The sequence below is a fragment of the Lethenteron reissneri genome, chromosome 25, assembly GCF_015708825.2.
Source record: "Lethenteron reissneri isolate LAM-NWPU_2019-01 chromosome 25, ASM1570882v1, whole genome shotgun sequence".
In the NCBI taxonomy this organism is placed as follows: Eukaryota; Metazoa; Chordata; class Hyperoartia; order Petromyzontiformes; family Petromyzontidae; genus Lethenteron; species Lethenteron reissneri.
Genome location: NC_083803.1, coordinates 5,179,990 through 5,199,655, shown reverse-complemented (window position 1 = coordinate 5,199,655; position 19,666 = coordinate 5,179,990). Strand labels below are relative to the sequence as shown.

Here is a 19,666-nt window from a genome sequence, read left to right as displayed (position 1 = left end):
ACAACGTTCACGGTCTTCTTCACAGTGGGCACGAGAGATCATGCGCCACGCAGCGATCCTCAGTGCGGAGGCCTCGGTCAGAGGACGTGCAACTGCCCTCCTAACCCCGTCTGGGTCTCCCGCATGTCTGTCTCAAGCCCCCTCCCACCGCCTCATCAAGCCAAACAGCAGCAGAGCAGGGGCTTTGACCTCCCGGAGGTCGTGTGCCTTCCTTTATTCCAGACATACATCTGGCCAATAGGGAACCAAAGGCGGGACCGGACGCTCGGTCCCGTTATGGAAACGCCAGCGCCCCACTCGTGCTCCGTTCATAATTGAGGCACGTGCCCCCCCCCCCCCACCATCTTCTCCCCCCTCCGCAATGTTTTTGCCTTTTGACTTCTTACATTCATAGAGCTCTCACAGTGGGAGGAAAGGAATGCAGCAAACATCTTACAGTGCTCGGAGGTGAAGCATGGCCATTTCCTACGCCCTGCACTGTAAGCACCTGCTTTTCCAATGTCCGTCAACCGCACAAAGCCTGTCGCTTGGCCCTTCGGCACCAGTGAGAGGAGGGCACTTTAAACACGCTTTATAACAATGCAAGTCTTGTCCGAAATGAATGGCGATTTTTAAAAAAATGTAATGGCAAAATAATAAAACAATTTAAGGGCTACAATGGGAGAAGTAAAAAAACATGTCGCCGTCATCTTAGTTACAAAGCAGACACTGCTTTTATAAGACAAATACAAAGACAGGACAATGATTCACACGTCTTGCTTCTAAGTAGAAAAAGTTAAATATGATGTAGCATTGCTGTTAATTGGCAAAGTTTATTGGTCGCACTCAAACCCGGTACTGTATTTAATACGGCGCTTATGTTAATGTCTGTGAAGGTTTGAAGAGCAGAACCCCAAAAATGTCCCAGTAGATTCTACATCACAGCTACTTTGAATTTGCCATCTCAAGGTCTACAGTTCTACCAACTGGAAAGTGCCTTCTAAAGTGGACTTTTCAAAGGCTGCAAACCAAACTACTTCTAATGTTCAATCTGACTCACAAAGCCGATGCTACCCATGTCCCGCAATTTGGTATTTTAACCAAGCCTCTGTGGCAAAGCACATGCTTTGGTTATTGGCTGCATTCACGAATGGTACTCTCATCACTCAAGTGGACTTCTGAAAGAGATGACATGATGATGATGACATCTTTTACAACAAGAGTGCGCACGCCTCCGCACTTACACACCTCACAAATAAAGACTCAATTAAAGGAGGACCAAAACAATTGTCTAAACGCCAAAACAACCGCGCTGTCATTTGGAACACATTTTCGCTGCGCTTTACATAACAGCGCAATATTTTGACTGCCATCGGCAAGCACGGAGCCCCACAGCAGTGTCAGAGCCATCACGCGTTCACGAAAGCTGAGCAGCTACAGGCAAGTGTAACATTCGCTTACTCCTGCACTTAATACCGGCTTGCAATTAAGCCACTGTGGGTAATTCATACAATAAACACTAATCGTCTATGATGGAGCTACGAATATAAGATGATAAAACAAGGTCTTTTAAATCTAGACGCACACGAATTGCTTCGACAATATATAAAACAATTCAACAACCGGGCAAATTCAATTGTCATGATTTGAGGGACACGATTCCAATCAACGGTTTATTTTTTATCCATCTCATCTTCCAAGTCTCGTTTATATTGTCCGTGTTGTATGTTCCATCCTCTCCATTCCATTTGCAATTGGCCTCCTACTGCCAAAGTCTTCCATTAAATAAAAATCTCATAATTTTTTCATGCGATAAACGTGAAAGAAGGAAAAATAGTGAATTGGGATTTAAAAAATAAGTTCACTTTTTCACTACCAATAATGCAACAACAACAGAAACATCTTTGCGGACTCATCTTCTTGGTTCTTTCGGTAAAGTCACGTAGAAGGGAAGTAATAACATAATAAAAATAAAACATAATAAAATTATTCTCACGACGTTTCGACAGACGCTGTCGCCTCGACAGACCTGGTCTTCACCTGAGGGCGGCTACTTGCATTGTGGCCGAAACGTCGTGAGAATTATTTTATTATGTTTTATTTTTATTATTTTATCACTTCCCTTCTACGTGACTTTACCGAAAGAACCAAGAAGATGAATCCCTGCAGTCACGAAAGCTTTAAATCGAAATCTTTGCGGACCTCATTCTGTTGGCAAAGGATCATTTTGTCAGTGAACCGCTCCAGCCAATGACGCCACAGAAATACTTCCTGTGTCACTTCAGAACGCGTGCGTGAACAAGTTGGTGCTTTCAAGCAAGATTAAATCGAACCCCATTGTGGCTTCTGGTTACCTTTTGTAAAGCACGAATGTTCTCACAGTTTGACTGACCAACAAGCGTGCACTTCATTATCAGACTTCCGCCGCGCCGTGTTCGGGTGAGATTAGATGGCACAAGTGACAAAGTATGCCGGATATCGGGGGACAGCGAGACCAGTGCAAGAAGATCGTGCTGCTGCCCCCAACCCAAGCATGAAGAGTGAAGTCGCAACTTTAGGAACACCATTCAGTTCAAGAGTTATTCGTTTACTCTTGTTCAGTCAGGCTCGTCTGCTCTGTCTGTCGTCTTCTTGGCGAAGACCAGCCTTGTTCATCTCATTTTTCTCAAATCTTTCATTTTGCTCAATTATTGGCCATATTGGGGAAAACACCCATTAAATTAGCATAGATTAAAAATATTAAATTCTCACACCGCTCACAAATGTAATTATGTATTGTAAGTGAAATAATCGAAATTAACTGATAAAGACATACTCCCATCATCTTCTCTTCTCCACCTTTCCTCATTAAACCCATTCCTTAACATGTGTTCCCCACTACGGTGTTTAGAGATGCGGTCGGATCAAGATAATATATGAATGCAAACTGTACTGAATTCTTGGCATGAACACAGCGATGATGATAATGATGGCGACACAGTGGAGTTTGGTGACAAACTTCTACTCAACGTCAACCATTCTCAAATTATTACTGGACAAAAGGCCTGCAAACTTGAGCACAACCATCCATTGCCCCATGTAGCTGCAAAACACATCCCCCTCCCACGTATACCTTCATTCATACACTCCATCTCTCTCCTTTGGTGGTCCGTGTGCGCACACTCTCCGGGCTGCCACTTGTTTTGCCCATCCGTGACAATGTCGATCATGATCAATGGATAAGTTTCAACAATACCGCAGACTTGGCGGCAGTGCCACAGATTCTTATCAACGTGATCATCTGCATGACCACAGAATATGGTTGTAGACCCACTGCCATGTACCGCCTTGTACACAAATCAAAAGAGAAATCACAGAAAGCACAGTGTGAACAACAAAAATCCATATTCTTGGTTCTTTCGGTAAAGTCACGTAAAAGGGAAATAATAAAATAATAAAAATAACATTCTCACGACGTTTCGATTGCAACACAAGCAATCATCATCAGGTGTGAAAACCACAGCAAGAAAATGTTCTTGCTGCGCAATCGAAACGTCCTGAGAATTGTATTGTTTTATTTTTTATTATTTTATTATTTGCCTTCTACGTGACTTTACCAAAAGAACAAAGATTATAAATCACTGCAGTCACGAATGCTTTAAATCGAAACAAAAATCAAGTGCACCAGGCTGACAGTTAAACCTAAAGCACCACTCCAACACTCCAAACAAGAACGAAACAAATACATTTTAGTGCCGGGTGGAGTGCTCCAAGTCAAATCAGTGCCGCTGCAGTGGCGGGGGCAGCTGGCCACTCGATGGATCCATGTGGCTGTACGCTCGTGACAAATTACTCTCACTTGGAGGCAGGCACTACGACAAGTGGACCTGACTATTGCCAGACTAGGATTGCCTTTGCTAAAGCCCATTTAATCCGCACACTCTGCCCTCTACATCATCAATCGTGGAATTGTATTCGCAAAATCTGTATAATCGGCATGGTGGTCATGATGCAAGCCTGTAATCTAGAGGTGGGGTTAGTGGACCAGGAAAATATTTTACTGTCTTGTGTGTGAGACATGACTGGCAGAAGCAAGCGGTGTCTCTTATCCGTGCGAAGCTTAAGTGTCGTTTCCTCATATGGCATCGGCTTTCTCCAGGTACTCCAATTTGCCAAAACACTTGCAGGAGACAATCATCCAAAGTAGGACACTCTTGAAAAATAATTTAGAATTTGTAATGATGTCTTGTTATTTCTGGAAAGCCTCACTAAGTCGAATCTCTTCCGACAGATTCAGCTTGGGATATTTGACCAATTCTTCAGGGAGCATCATTAACTTGCTGAGGCTTTCAGCGAGTAAACAAATGTTTATTTTTTCCATTTTTTAAAGATGGGGTTGCAAGTTAGCAGCCACAAGAGAAACATGTAACAGGAGAGCCCTGCAGCTAACATTAACACGATTCCTCTGCATGGGGCCACAAGAGACATTGGTCAATGCAAAGTGATGCCACTTGGTCAGAGATGATGACACAACTTCCCGACGTGTGCGATACTGGCCTCCTGCCGGGCATCGCACCACCTCCAGGTCAACGCGTTGAGAGCGCGATCGCATCCGTCCCAGCGACCCCTGCGTTGCGTGACTGACGGCACATGGGCGTCTCGTTTCACCGCCCGCTGCAAAATGCCACCAGACCGGCTTACCCGGCCTGGCACTGTATAGGGCGCAGCGGCGCAATTTGGCAAAAGCAGCCACTACTTAAACACAGTAATTCTGTTTCGCCAACTCTCTCTCTCTCTCAAGGGTTTATGCAGCGGTAGGTTTAACACTAAAGTTGAGAAAATAATGTGGAGCCGGATGAATCTGTTAGGCAATTTCGCAGGTCCTTCACCGCCGTGTTCCTATCCTTCTTTGTGCGTGACCTTCGGCGGCAAATAGGAGCAGCGTCCTTTTAAGGCGAGGGAGTCTTGAAGGCCTGTCACGAGGCTATGCCACGGGTGTCGCACCCGACGCTCGGCACATGCAGGCGCTCGTAAACAGTGGCCGATGACGTCAAACAGCCGCTTACATCGCACAGCTACTCCGCAGTGTCATTAACGTGAGCAGGGCACCAGATGAAAAGCCGTGCCTCCAAATGTGGGCCCCTGGGCGAGGAGAACCCCGCCTATAAAATGAACACTTAAATTGTGCATTTTGGCACACAAATGAACACGAGGCGTTCATTGTCCAAAAAAGGTATTGAAAGTTTAAAACCATAAAAGGTTATCAGGCTGACATTTTATTTCTATGCGAGACAGTTTGCGTATCAGCGTGCTTGTGCTGCAGTTAGGTGAGCGTATGTGGCCGCAGCGGAAGGAAACTGCAGGAAGAGACGAAAACAACAGCTCGTTCAAGCCCCACAAACACCGCCCCCCCCCGCCCCCGCTTAGTTCATCTTCATAACTGCGGTTACCCTTGCAGAATAAGGAAAACAGGAAAAATGTCACGCTCTACTGTGTAAAGCCACAGAAGAGAGCATTCTCCCTCTAAACCCCACACCACACGCCTGGCCACCACATCACCACCCCCTACGCACCCCTGCTCCCCCACCACGCTCCCCTACCACAATCACCGCGGGGGGGCTCCTTCAATCAATGACTAAACCCACCCACCCCCACCGGAGACAAACGCTTGCCGAACACGGCTGCAACGGAGCAGCGGAAAATGGCCAGATCCACCGTCGCGAGCGCAAGCTCGAAGGAAGACGGACGGCACACCGGCCTCAAGCAAACCGGGCGCCGGAACACATCGACACTAAACGACCAGGCTCGCTGGCAGGAATGGCAGGCGTGCATAATGGAAAAAAAAACTGGCGCGTGCTATTTGAATATATTTGTTTACCCAATTACTACGGCATGCAGGGAAAGGGGATGGGGACTTGGAATTTTAATTTAAAGTGTTTGTTGTCTTGTGAAGAGGTAGGAGTTAGGAATGTGTTAATTTGTTAAGAAGAGGGACGAGATGATGTATATATTAACTCCATTAACTCAAAGATTTGGCATCAAGTTAATAAGTAATGCAACAGAAAAGCTCTTTTTTCTAAATATGTACAGAGGATGTGTGTGTCCTACTTAAGCTTGAAACTTCATTAATTACAAAAAACTATTGAAAAAAATCATAGCTCATGACATCACCAAAGCGCGATCAAATAATTTGTCTGCATCGGCGTTAATGGCTAAATCAATAGAAGTGATATCATAAAGGTGCTATAATGATGCCTTGAACTTTAATGTCAAAAAAATGATCATTAACAAAGCTTCACGTTGGACAGTTAATTGCTGGACAGCTGATTTGTCTCTTCATTTTGAGATTTTATTCACAGTTAAGAAAAAAAACTATTCTTAGACCTCCACTCCTTCCCTTGTTTATTTTAACCATTTTTTTAAAACATATTTATTCCATTGTCTTGTCCCCGTCTCCGCTGGCTGCCAGGCGCCAGGGTGGCATGGCTTGCCCAACATTCTTGGGGTCGGCTCACGGGGGAGCCAGCTTTATTTAACCGCGGGTCACGGCAGCTGCAAGGGAGGGGCGACCGCTGTTCTTGACCTTGGGGTGTGTTGTGGCCGCTGCCCCGCTGTAGTGAGCTGTCGCTCTTTGTCGAGCTAAAACGGGCACTCGGTAAAATAAGAAAAAAAAAAGCCTAAAAACAACAAGAGCCACCGTTCCTTTGCAGTCCCCTCCCAGCCAGCACGCGAGCGTGGCAATGGCATGCTCTACATGTCGACCTGCGGTTCAGAGACGATTGTCTTTCTTTTCTCAAACTCGCGCTGCCTCCATCCTCTCCCTCCTCTGACCCACCCAACCCCACCGAGCGGAAACACAAAACTGACATTGCTGTCAGGAGGAGGGGGAGGCCAGATCTCCACTATCTTGCCCACGCGAAACAGCAGTCTAGCTCGGTCCCCCGCCCTGTACAGTTTGCAGGTTCCGACGACGAAGAACCTGGTATCACACGCACAATCACATTCCCGGCGAGGGACAACAAACAAGGCACCCAGCAGCGACAGCTGAAAGCCTGGCTTTGAGCTAAAAAAAAGTCTCTTCACAAATTATTACGGAGAGAAACGTTGGGACTTTTCACAAGTTGAGTTCGTTCATCGGTTATCGCAGAGGGCTGTGCTGGGTCTAACTGTACTCCACTGGACTTATTGCCACATGGGTGTTTTAGATTGGATTAGGACCCAAACAGATGGACTCCCTTTTATGGAGATTTCTATGCTTGCGGCCCTGCTCACGCCCCACATGGTGCTGGACGGCTGCGACTTAGTCGGATGGGAGATCCACACAAGCTAGAGGCAGCCATAACAACACAGGGAGCTTCTTCCCCATCCAGCTATGAATGGGAAGCTGGTGCTGCCATGGTGTCCGTTTAGCAACCAAGTGTCCCGCATCTGCATCAAGTAAATGGTTCTCAAATGCACGCATTGTTAACGGCCAGATATTTTTTTAAGCAACTCATCTTCCACACGTCCGCAGGCCCATATCGTAAGAATAAGACATCCTGAGATTTAATGACTGAGGAATAATACATGACCTGCGCTATCGTTACTTAAATTTGCATTTTTATTACTGTGAGCATTATAGCCTCCTTAAAACCATGGGCTAGTAGTATTGCCATTGTTGCTCCCCATGCAACAGCCGCGCTGTGTTAGTCAATTATAATGGTTCAATCCGCTAGCCAGGGGAATTGAAAGCTATCGGAATTTCCTGCATTTGCCATGAGCTCGAACGTGCGGAAGACTATGGCGTTTAAGCGGCATGGCTGCAAGAGGCAGGGATGCACTGTAAGTGGGAGAAAGCCCTCGGAGGAAGCAAAAGGCAGCCCCCCCAAGCAGCAGAGCTCTCGGAATTTCGAGTGCTCGATACAAAGGGGCAAGAATGATGACCGTGATAACCACATACGTAATTTTTACCTCCCTTCACAATCACCTCCTCAACTCTTCAGGGCCATTGTTATCCTGGCTAAAGGCACGTCTCTAAAGCCATGCAGCGTGGCTAAGGCACTCGGGCTTTGACTACAACATGTAAGCAAATGTAATTGCACACAATCCCTTTAATTAAGCGTATTATACACCTTAATAGGCACACACTTCATGCACAGATGCATTAACGAGATGTTTGCAGCTGCGATTGGAGTATGGTCACGTGGGTTTTTGCGAATGCACGTTACAGAACATGTCAGCGCGACCCTTGCGAAAGCAAGGCCGCGTGTGTGACAAGCAGCCTCCAACGCGACGGGTGGAAATGAGAGGACAGCGCAGGCACGTCAGACTCTTGAGGGCATGACAGCAACGATTAATGAAACTACAGATAATGGGCTCAAACACTTTAACGAGTGGCACGGCATTTCAGGCGCAATTATTAAATAATTATAGCTCTTAGGTGAGAGGTTGTAAAGGGGAGCTCGGTTAAACAAGTGAGCTGTGAAGCCCTCATGGCTGAGTGGAAAAGCATTTAAAATAGAGACCCGATTTCCTGTGCCGTTACAGGCCACGCACATGTGAATATTTTATGGCGTACAACAGGGAATCCTGCAGCTTCCAGGACGAGCGGGTGCCGCCGACCTTTTCCCCGGCAGCACTTTGCCGTGGCAAACATTTCTCTCCTCTATTTCCTGTAACATTTCTTTTCATCAGGGAAATTTACGGGCTCAAGCACCGACAATTTTTCAACCGAGACGCAGCCAAACGCAGCGGCGGTGACGGCACAACCCTTATGCCAGGGGGCCGCCGAGCGGCGCTGCGGATGAAGCAGGACGTGGCGTACACGCCGTCTGCCACGCACGAGAGACTGGACACACTGCCACCTTGTGTGGACGTGTTCTTTTTGGCATGTAACGTTTCACTCCCCAAGCGATGAGACGATTTATTATAATTTGAGGTCAAAATTCCACTCGCGAATAGATTCGGGGGCAACACCCTATCCCCGTGCAGATGACAACAAATGGCGCTCAATCCACTTGCTGCGCTGCCTTCTCTCCTGGCGATGCAGAGGATGGCTCCTCCTCGACGACCGTGAGAAGGGAGTTTCACTACATTTGTGTGATCCACCGACCCTTCGCCTCCGCAGTGCTGATTACAGGTGTGCGCTCATCACCGCCGGACAAACATGGAGCCTAGCAAAAAACTCAAACTACCTATAATATCACCATCGTATCAGCAGCACAAGGGCAAGGAAGCAATAGGCTTCAATTATAGGAAATATTTTTGATTACGCCCAACTGAGTCAGCTTAGGTGGGTGATGGAAGAAGCAGGGCCCATGCCAAGTTAACCACTTTGTTTACCACACAGCGACAATGCATCTGAGGGGTTGAACCCCTTTTAAATACAGCTCATATTTACATTCGACACACACACCTTTCAAAAACAATCAATCAATCGATCTTCGGCTGGGGCGGCCCTGCAGCTGCTGCCCGCCACATGCAGTGCGTGCCGACCTGGCCGCTGCCCGCCTTCCCACCCCACCCACTTTTGGTTCCCGTTACAGAACACTGGGACCATAGATTTTTAAGATCAACGCATGCCCTCTGGTTTTACGTTTTGGCTTTGAAAGAAAAACGTTAAGGTAAATGTTGTCATGAGGACCCAAACCATCGTTTGCCATCGAAAAGTGGTACACCTCGCCAGGCATTCGCCCGCCCAGAGAGAAAGCCTGCCCCCACCCAAGAAGGCTGTTGCCATGTCCCTGACCCATCGCCATGAACCCAGGCACTCCCAACAGAACCCATGCATGTCCGAGCGTGTTCCGTAGGTGCGTGCGTGCGCTCACCTGTGTACGTATTTCAGCTCGTGAATGGAGTGAATGGCGAGCACCATCTCTGCAACGTAGAATTTTGCCATTTCCTCTGGTAAACGATCCTCAAACTTGCTGAGCAGCGTGAGCAGGTCCCCGCCCACGTAGTAATCCATAACCAGGTACTGCCGGAGGTAGGCACGTGCACACGGGCATGCGCACATGACGGGGGGAAATGTTACACACATTGCAATGTATCACATGCATGTGCAAGCCCTAGAATTTAGGCTGGTGCCTTGCATGCTCATTTTCGACAAAAAATAACATTTCATGAATAAAGAGCACCTGGATTTTTTTCCCCGTATGTGTGCCTGGTTATGCACCAGTTAATCCATCTACTGAGTCACACTATGTCATTTATAATCTTGGGATTACATAACGTCACCAAATGCAACATTTGTGATGAAAATGTGCTGGTTGCCAGATATCAGCTGTGCCATGCATGTCACCTAACCTTTAACCTCAACTCCACAGACATGCCAAGCTGCTTTAAGGAACAAGACCAACTGCACTGCACAATAACCAATCATCTATACCCCTCTGTGGATAGCCCTGAGCCACAAGCATCCTGCATTATAATGTTTGAGCAAGGAATGTATTGCATGTGGGAATAAACTGGTGTACCCAGAGAAGACCCATGTAAACGAGGAGATTGGATGCAAAGGTCCAAACAAGTGGATTCACATGACAACTTGCTGGACAGCAACCTTGAGACCACCTCGCGGCCTAGCAGGCTTTGCCGTGTCTCCAATATATGTAATCCACTGACCCTTGCTTCCGAATCGTTGCATTACAGGCACCAAACTCGATGCATTGCAAATTAATTGCACAAAAAAACAATCCGATTTGAACACAAATGCAACCATGTAAACATTTCACAGCGCATGGTGACAATCACGATCATAAAACAAAATCTTTCGGCTTGGCTTCACAGACGCACACGTAGTAGGTGACTGAATACAGGAGGCGTTGACCCACCAGATAGTTCTCATCCTGGAAGGCGTAGTGCAGGGTAGTTATCCACTGGCTGTCCCCTCGCACCAGGACGTCCCGCTCTTCCCGAAAGCACGCCGTCTGCACACACAACAAGTGCACAGCGTCACGCACTGTGCTCCCCAACCACTGCTAAACCCGGCAATGACAATGTGCACCAACAGTGAAATGACGACGAGAGCAGCAGACGTGAGCCGCGCCAGTGAGTTAGTCCATCCCCAACGTAAATAATGCCATGTAATCATCCAGAAAAGGCCCACCGAGTCTTTAGGACTCTTTTTTCAGGATGGCCCTAAACATTGGGATGTTTGGCCAATTCCATTATTAAGCGTTTGTTGAGCCGAGGAATGTTGCCGAGCCATTTGAATCGCCTGTAAGGTGTGCAGTTGCATATACTACGTGTGTAAAGGTATAAGCTGTAGCAAAAAGTAAAGGGATTTCACAAATAAAAGGGTTTTTTACACAAAGACCAGGCTTAACGTTTCCAGCTGTGTACTGTGTGTAATAAGCTTTTTATAGTGGCAACATTTTGACATCTAATTGGAATGCACTCGGCACGTGCTGGGAACTTACAAGAGGAATGATGAATGGGCACTGTTAATGTTCACATCTCCCTTGCAAAAGATTATGAATAGCATTTCTAGAAACTGGACATACGAACCCAATAGGCTAATTTTAACATAACGTTTAACAAACAAAGTGTATGAAAGTGTAACACTGTTAGGGTTCGTGGTAGCCGCAGCGTATGTTTATGTCAATTTTAATTGTTGTCGGGTAACTTGAGTCATAGTATTTTTTGAAGAAGGGGGGGGGGGGGGTAGGGGGAGCCGGCCAGAACACCAAAATGTCCCTTTCCTCTTGGGGACAAACAAAACTTCGGCATATTTTGCCTTGGCCCGATGGCAGCCCTATATGTTAGAGGCGGTGCTCGCAAGTCTCGTGACAGCGTCTCCTAGTCACGCAGAGCACAGCCTAGTGTGGGAACAAGCAGCCACAACTGCACAACGCTCGACGGATGCCCCCCCCCAACAAGCAGCGGAAGGCAGGGCCCTGTGTGGGTGCCGAGCCACAAACCAACGCTGAAGGGTTCAGCCGAGGTCATTCATCGATGGGTCACAACCATCGCAAAATTACACCAGTCCCGGGGCTGTCTGGCACGTTGATGAATACGCAAAGCTTGTTAGCGAAACATCGGGTGTCTGATGGACAACGCAAACTATTTGCAGCAGGAAATGCCACAGCGTGACAGCCTGCGGTTTGGTGAGTGCATTTCTTCTGCTCAAATAGTGCGGCACCGCAGTTGCATGAAGGAAGCTATTAGGATCAAGCGATCTTATCCCACTGTCGTACAACAAAATAATTAGGACACTGCAAGCATACATTTTGGATTATTTAACTAATGAGCTGAAATTTGAAACACGAATCCAGGCCCAATGCCAGGTAATTTTTGCACGTATTTACACTGCTCCTAAGACTCATTTCCACAGATTGCTGAGATAGCTATAAAGTACATAGGAAATGCAACAATTAATACATCTTCCTACCATTAATTACACCCAAAGTTCAAGCCCCTAATAATCCTTCCAGGGTCAATAAAAGAGTAGGACTTCGAAGAAAGTCAATCGTGGCTCTATAATGCTTGAAACTAAACTGACAGTATGAAACTTATGGTTCCTTTTCGTGACTACCGGTATGTGGGTTCGATGGCCCAGGAATCATCCAAGGTAGTTCCACGCGGGCTGGGATCTTGCTCCAATGTTGCATGAGCCCCATGACTTTGTGAGCAAATCGCCTGCTGCTCTGTCCCAAGCCCTTCCCTATCCTCCGAAGCCGCAAGCAAATGATAATAAAAACGGGTGTTTAAAAATAATTACCTTCTTGGAGACTTGTATTAGGTTAGGCTACCGCAACCTAGTAAAAATATATTTTTGTAGTTCCTTGTCACAGTTTTTTGTGTTTCAAGAAAAACACGGCCCTGCAGTTGACATAAGCGAAGAGACGCCACTTGCCGAACGGTGATTCCGTGACATCATATAACCGTTTCAGAGGGTGATCCAGGTAAAAACGTCGGGCGCTCCCGTACAAAAGGAAGCCAGCGGGCCTGCCATCCGAGTTTGGTCACCCTCATAAAGCTGCAGTGGTAATTTCGGCCGAGCCCAGTTCACAAGCCAAAACAGCTTTCTTTCCAGTGGCCGTGGTAACGCATCAAGAGAAGAAATTGGCTCCTCGGTACAAGACTTGTGAGATTCTCACAACTGGCGCAGGACCGCAAAGCTAGCAAGACGAGCACGGCCCGATGCTCGTTTGAACAGGGCAACTTTACAGATACTACGCTGTATTTGTGCGGAGCTGTGGCATTTTTTGTGGCCATTACTGTAAGCGCATAATTCAAGCGGCCGGCGCAGAGTTTACGAAGCCCGTGTTTAGGCGACCGCAACTGAGGCGAGAAGGCAACACCCACGCTCCTCCGGGCGGTCGCTGAAAGACAGTGTCCATGGTATTGCGCCTTTCCGGACATGCACCGTTGAGGCTGTACGCGGGTGGCACCACACGGGCATGTGGGTCGATCAATCGCACACCTATGCGTGCTCTAGCCTCACGCGTTGCCACTCCCCGCCGGCATGCACAGGGAACCAAGTCCGAAGCCAGAGCCCCGTGACAAGGGTAGGCAAATGGGTTGATCGCCATTTAAAATGAACAATTTCTTACACCGGCTGACTTGCGTATTTCACTTGAACATTTGGAGTGAAATGAAGCATGGCTCGAAGATGCAATTAGCCATGACCGCGCACCAAAAATCGGGCGCAAATAAGCACATGAAACAAATTCTTTTAGCTGAATTGGCAACTTCCCGCTGTTAAAATCAAGATGTAAAATTACTGTTAACGACTGGTAACATGAACGTTATGGGCATTCTTTCAAGCACGGACAAATGAGAAAATACTTATTTCTAGCCACACCGAGCAGCAGCACGTATTCCCAGCATTTGCGACTCTACCACTGCCTGTTAGAAAACAAATACTCCATGCGTTACAAAGATTAAATCGAGCAGTATAACAAACAATATTGTTGTCATCTGCACTATCCCAAACCTAGCCGCTTAAATGCTATTTTCTCAATGTCCGAACAGTGGCCTCCGCTCTGATCAAGCTCATCTCATCTGCTCAGACACAATTCTTCCTTGTTTGCTGGACACATGGAACACCTCATTGTTCATTGCGATGCAATCTGACCATCGAGGGGAGGGGGGGGGGGAAACACCCACCCACCAAAAGAGTAGAGCATAAACCATCCACGGTGTAATTAGGTTTTCGCGTGATCAGTGTGATCTTCGTCTCTCACCATCTCACACTTTCTTTAGGCAACGTTTGCGCACAATGCCAAGCACACACGCCGGCAGTGTTTTAAGGGGCCGATTTGGGAAACGTCTCTGTGCGGGAGCGGCGGTGCGTGGGGGCAGCTGTGCATTGGTGGGGAGGCCCCGAGTGGGGAGCAACCGTAAAGCGAGATGGCAGAAGGAGTCTCTGGGCCCATGCAGTGTCCTGGGTGCAGGAGGTCAGGCGCAAGCTTTTGCCGAACCAGACTTATTTACTGCGTCGTAAATCGGGTGACAGAAAGGTTAGAGAATGGAGTTCTATTTGAGCTGCAAAAAAATACTCCAACAATCGTTGACCGTGTACACAGAATCCCAGGAGGTAATGAGGTCATTTAAGAAAAAAATTAGATGAAGTTATACATAGTACATAGCTGTTTTGTTACTGTAGAATGGACCATATGTTTTTAGTGATCTCTGGGCCCATTTTTTTTGGTGCTCTTTAGTTAGTGCATGCTGCATGAGATACCCGTGCCCTCATTACATCCAAACACTGCCAGAAAAGGGAGTGGTGCGCCCATCGGCACATCCAAACGCAACGCTTTTGCTCTATCGTCAGAGGCAGCACTTCTGAGTGAGCGATAAGCCCCTCGTTCGGCAAGCCAGCCAGCCCGCGTGCGTGCCTTGTTCGACTCAGCAATGCCATTGCCAAGAGCAATGTGCCATGGAGGGCTTTTGCACAGAGGGCTATGTACTGAACTAAATCAACCAATAGAACGCCAGCCCTGGAAAAACACGGGTGCAGTGGCACGCACGCCAATGGGCACACGGTCAGTTACTGCCATTTACTCTAAGTCAACAGGCGTATATTTTTTCAATGTCTGAAGATTGTCATAAAAGCAACAAAATTACCAATTTTTTTTTCTCGATTGACATTCTTTTATAGAATGTATTTTAATTTGAGAGGCTGAAAGTTTTTCCTTAAGAACAATATTAATTAAAACATTCAACTGATTGCACAAATACACTCAGTAACATGGGGCAAGAATAATTTTTTAGTGGGAGTACAAAAAAAACATACGGTACTGTATATACATTTTCTTATTGTGTTTATTTTCATTTAAAATGTATACTCTTGCGGCTTAGTGCTGCAATTCTCATTTCCACTGTGGACCTGGCATCTCTCCATGCTGCAGTTTTATCAGAAGAGCTAACAGAACCCATGATGTATGCGCACAGGGACCAGTTGTACTGCCTGCCCCCTGCGTTTATAATCAGTCGAAATGATTACGCGCACGATCATGTTTTAAAAATACACCGAGCATCCACAGCAGACGAGTGTGTGGTTGAAGGTCCGATAATAATTTCTGTTTTACAACGCACACCTGACTTGTTAAAAAAGTGTACCCTTGACTACACGCATTATGATATTATTACAAAACAGTTTTGGGAACTAATAGCAGAGCCTATCACACCGCACCCCAAACGAAAGTCATAAAATCCTTTGCTGCTTTGCCTTAACGTAATGCACGGATGTTGGCAATTTACATTACAAGGCTCAACTTATTCTGTGAAAAAAAAAACACTGGAGTGGCTTAAACAAAGCCAAAGGAAAAACAATGATCTAAACTGGAGTGGGCTGCAGAGTTATTTCATTTTATTGTTTTGGAAAGGAAAGTATAATACTTAATGAAAAGAAAATTTTAACAAAATAATTTTACCTCGCCTCAATTCACTGAAAATTCTGAGACGACTCAGGATCACATGGCATTTCACCCCATTAGATCAGGTCCGTATATGCTTGTAAGAGCGTGCAGGGCAGACACATAACATAAAAATAGTTTTGAGGGTGTTTGCAAATACGCATAACCTCAAGGCACACGAACCTCCGCTCGCTTCAGCATCTCCCACTTGTTTAAGATCTTCATTGCAAACACCTTCTCTGAGCTCTTCAGCTTGACTACGGCCACCTGCAAGGCAGCAGAAACACAGCAGGGCAGTAGTGATCAAGCGTAGCAGCAGCGATCAAGTGGGAAGCTACTCACCACCAATGCATATTCTCACACGACACGCCTGCCTACACAGAAACCCAAGTCTTCAACCTCTGAAAAAGGCAAAGTGCAACCTGGTGGTCGTCGTCACCTCGGTTATGACCTATCCACTTCTGGATGAAGCCACCACAAGCTGGTGCTATCTCTCGTTGTCCTGCGATGTACAATCTTACATACACCCGGACACGAGCCGTTTTTTTCTGGTCCAAGAACAGGTGACATGTACACACACTTGCCACAAAGTTTATGCGGGGCAACCATTAGCAGTCCCTTTATTTGCTCATTTATCACAGAAAAGTGCCGTCCAGTGATGGAAACTTGAGAAGCAGGGAAAGATCACCAATGGCAATGTCAAAACATTGGCGGGCGATCCTGGTTCGTGCAATGGGATCATCTCGGAAGAACCACTGCAATCTCTCACTGCTTCGGTATAGACCACAAATACCTCAATCTGGAGTCATGCCTCCCTTCAAAACGCGCCAATCTCTGTCCAGTGTAAAATCTTCAATTGCCCAGGGCTACTGTACCCATATCCCTGAAGTTAGGACAGCACCCTCTCCTGGAATGGCGTGCACATTCCTGTTCACCGCTGGTCCCGACACGTCACCCATTTTGTATTCTCAGAGCCGATTACGATCAAATTCTGGGACAGATTTCTGTGAGTGTTCCGAGAGCTGGGGGCTGAGCCCCCCTGCCACCTCCACTGTTATTACTGGCAGGTACTTGCGAGTGTTACTTGTGCATTCATTTTATGGACCGTTCAACAATGGTCCTTTTGTGCAAACAGAAATTTTTACTTTTTATTTCTAAAGCGGTAATTTGTCAAAATCCGTTTCGCTCACAAATCCTTTTATGGTTCACACAAGAGAAAGGAAGTGAAATATATAGGTAAAACTACAAAAGGCATTCCTTGCGGTGTGAGATATTTCTATTTATGCAAGTTGGACATTATTGACAGCTTAACAATCTCGGACGTCTGGCAACAAAATTGTGCAAATGAGCCGGTTCCACCACAACACACATACGTGCAGCTTATCAGACAATCTACTCGTGGGGTGGAATGCTGACTTCTCAAAACAGACTTCAATCGTGTGGTCTGAATTTACAGTAATAAATACGTCCTTGACGGTCCTCTTACTGCCAATGAGCACGAGTGCAGCAGGGCCACTATTTCCAGGGAAAGAGCCCGATGGCAGATAGCGACACCTGGCACAGCTGGTCTACTTGTTACTTTTTTCCCGGCCACGCTTTCCTTCTGCTTTGCACCCCCATTTAAAATAAATAATTGACGTGTCTACCAGGTGTAAATGTAGATCTGTTGTGGAAGAAAATTGTCCATTAATTTTATTTTAAGTGCCGTGCCGCTATTTCAAATATTTTCATAAGCCACCCTTTGTCTGGCTCTGCACAATTGCATTTGAAGGCGAGTGAACTCATAATTGCCAAGTACTTTGGCAAAATTGCAAACACATGAGCTGCAAAAGTGACCTTCCTCATCGGCCTTGCTTCATTGCTACAGTGGTTCATCTTCTTGGTTCTTTCGGTAAAGTCACGTAGAATGGAAATAATAAAATAATAAAAATAAAACATAATAAAATAATTCTCACGACGTTTCATTCTACGTGACTTTACCGAAAGAACCAAGAAGATGAATCCCTGCAGTCACGAAAGCTTTAAATCGAAAGGTTACAGTGGTATCACCATTATATCATCATTCATTATATCATTCATTTTTTAAAATTCATAATACCGTTGCACCCAAAGAAGAAACATTTGACAAGGAGATTACTAACCAAAAGATCGCCTCTTAATTTCAATAAGTTGGAAACGTTTTGAAATGATGTTTTTCTCTTGTTTTTTTTCCTGTGAGGTTTGGAATTCGCCATTTTGCAGCGCCTAAAAACTTGAAGCCAAGTCACAATTCTGATATTAATAATAAAGCTGCAGATTTATTAATATAATTAGTTGGTATTAATTTACACCAATTTAATGCTGCCCAATATACCCATAGAAGAGACTCGGAGCAGCCTGGCAGCTGTCGATACTGGGCAACTTGATTAAACTTCCACGAACGACTCACCTCCCCAAAGGCACCTCTGCCAATGACTTTGAGCATCTCAAAGTCTTCCCGATGCAACCTCATCTCTTTGACGCGGGTTGTGAACGGCTTGGCTGTGGAGTGACAAAAAAAAAGACAAAAACAAACTTAGACAGGAGAAAAACACACGTTGATTTGTAAGCCACAGCCAAGGAATAAACCATTCCGTAAATAAGCCACTGCCGGGAAAAGTGCGTCGAGAGCAAATTTAATTGACGGACGAGGCTGGGTAAGCGTGATCACATAACCCAGTGGAAACATACATGAGGCAGGAAATGCACTGCATCAAATGCAATCAGATACAACTCCAGCACAGTTTTCAAATAATTGTTGAAGGGATAAAAATTGTATTTCAAGATTCAAATTTGCTTTACGAAAAAACCAAAATGCCAAAAAGCTTGTGGTAGATGTGCATTCAAAATGAGATCATACATTCTGTAATTGAACTATAACAGAAAAAAAACATTTCACATGAAATCTGACAATACAATTAGTTGATTTAACGAATAATTAACACATTTAATAACATGCTTAAAAGCAGTCCTTTGTCAACAGTAGAAAAACATTCTGGGTGGTAAGTAAAAGCAGAGGAGAATTGACTTCCCACTGTAGGGAGACTCATGGGAGGACAGTGAACGAGATTGGCATGTTTTTGAGCAGTGGATTAAGTTGTTTATCGGTGGAGGAATGAAATGGCAGAGATGAGCAGGGGTGAGGGCATCATGGACTCTGAAGATGGGAGAGATTTTGTTGACGCAAAGGCAACTGGAAATCCAGTCAGAAAGGATGCGAGGCGACAGATGCTGCTCCTTTTCAAGACAGGTGCATTTTGTGCACGCACTCTTTCGCGGCAAGGCTACAAATGGATGCGCTGTGTGAATTCAATTCCAAGTGGCTACGTGTGCAGGAGCAGCGCACGCTCCGTCGCCAAACCAACCCGCCGGCAGTGTGACGCACGCTGCCCTAATCCTGGGCACACACCCTGGGGGGTGGGGTCAGGAAAAACCTGGCAACGGAGCCGGCCATGGCGGACCCTGAACCAGCCATTGTGATCCAGCCGTGTGTGGAGTTCAGTGTCGGCATGGCACAAGTTCGAACGCGGGAGTTAAGAGGGATTCCTCCTCGTTGCGGTTGGCTCTACGCGTATTAGACAAACCACCACCAACCCTCTTAACACCTCCGCTAACCCCCCATCGCTCCAGATGTGTTTGGTAATTTTACAATTAGCACAGGGACTCAATAATGAATGAACAGGGTAATTATTTTTGACTCCCTAAGAATTACCATGTTGTTGTTGCTGCTTAACTATAGATGATTCACAGGATGAGGAAATAATTTCGTTAGATTTAAATATGCCACTTTTGAGTAAGATTATATACTGGGAATAAAGAGTCAGGTGCTGGTGTTGGGATTTTACAATGAA

At 46.1% G+C, this 19,666-nt stretch overlaps 1 protein-coding gene across 4 annotated transcripts in view; it reads right to left on the bottom strand.

Moving 5' to 3' along the window:
* LOC133347083 (serine/threonine-protein kinase MRCK alpha-like) overlaps window positions 1-19,666 on the bottom strand; it is an 85,017-nt gene that overhangs the window by 40,362 nt on the left and 24,989 nt on the right. For all 4 annotated transcript variants that reach the window (XM_061559020.1, XM_061559021.1, XM_061559022.1 and 1 more), the window contains exons 2-5: window positions 18,226-18,317; window positions 15,981-16,064; window positions 10,767-10,862; window positions 9,765-9,913 (exon numbers count right to left, since the gene is read on the bottom strand). In XM_061559020.1, the coding sequence (XP_061415004.1) occupies window positions 9,765-9,913; window positions 10,767-10,862; window positions 15,981-16,064; window positions 18,226-18,317 (421 nt within the window). The remainder of the gene's footprint in view (window positions 1-9,764; window positions 9,914-10,766; window positions 10,863-15,980; window positions 16,065-18,225; window positions 18,318-19,666) is intronic.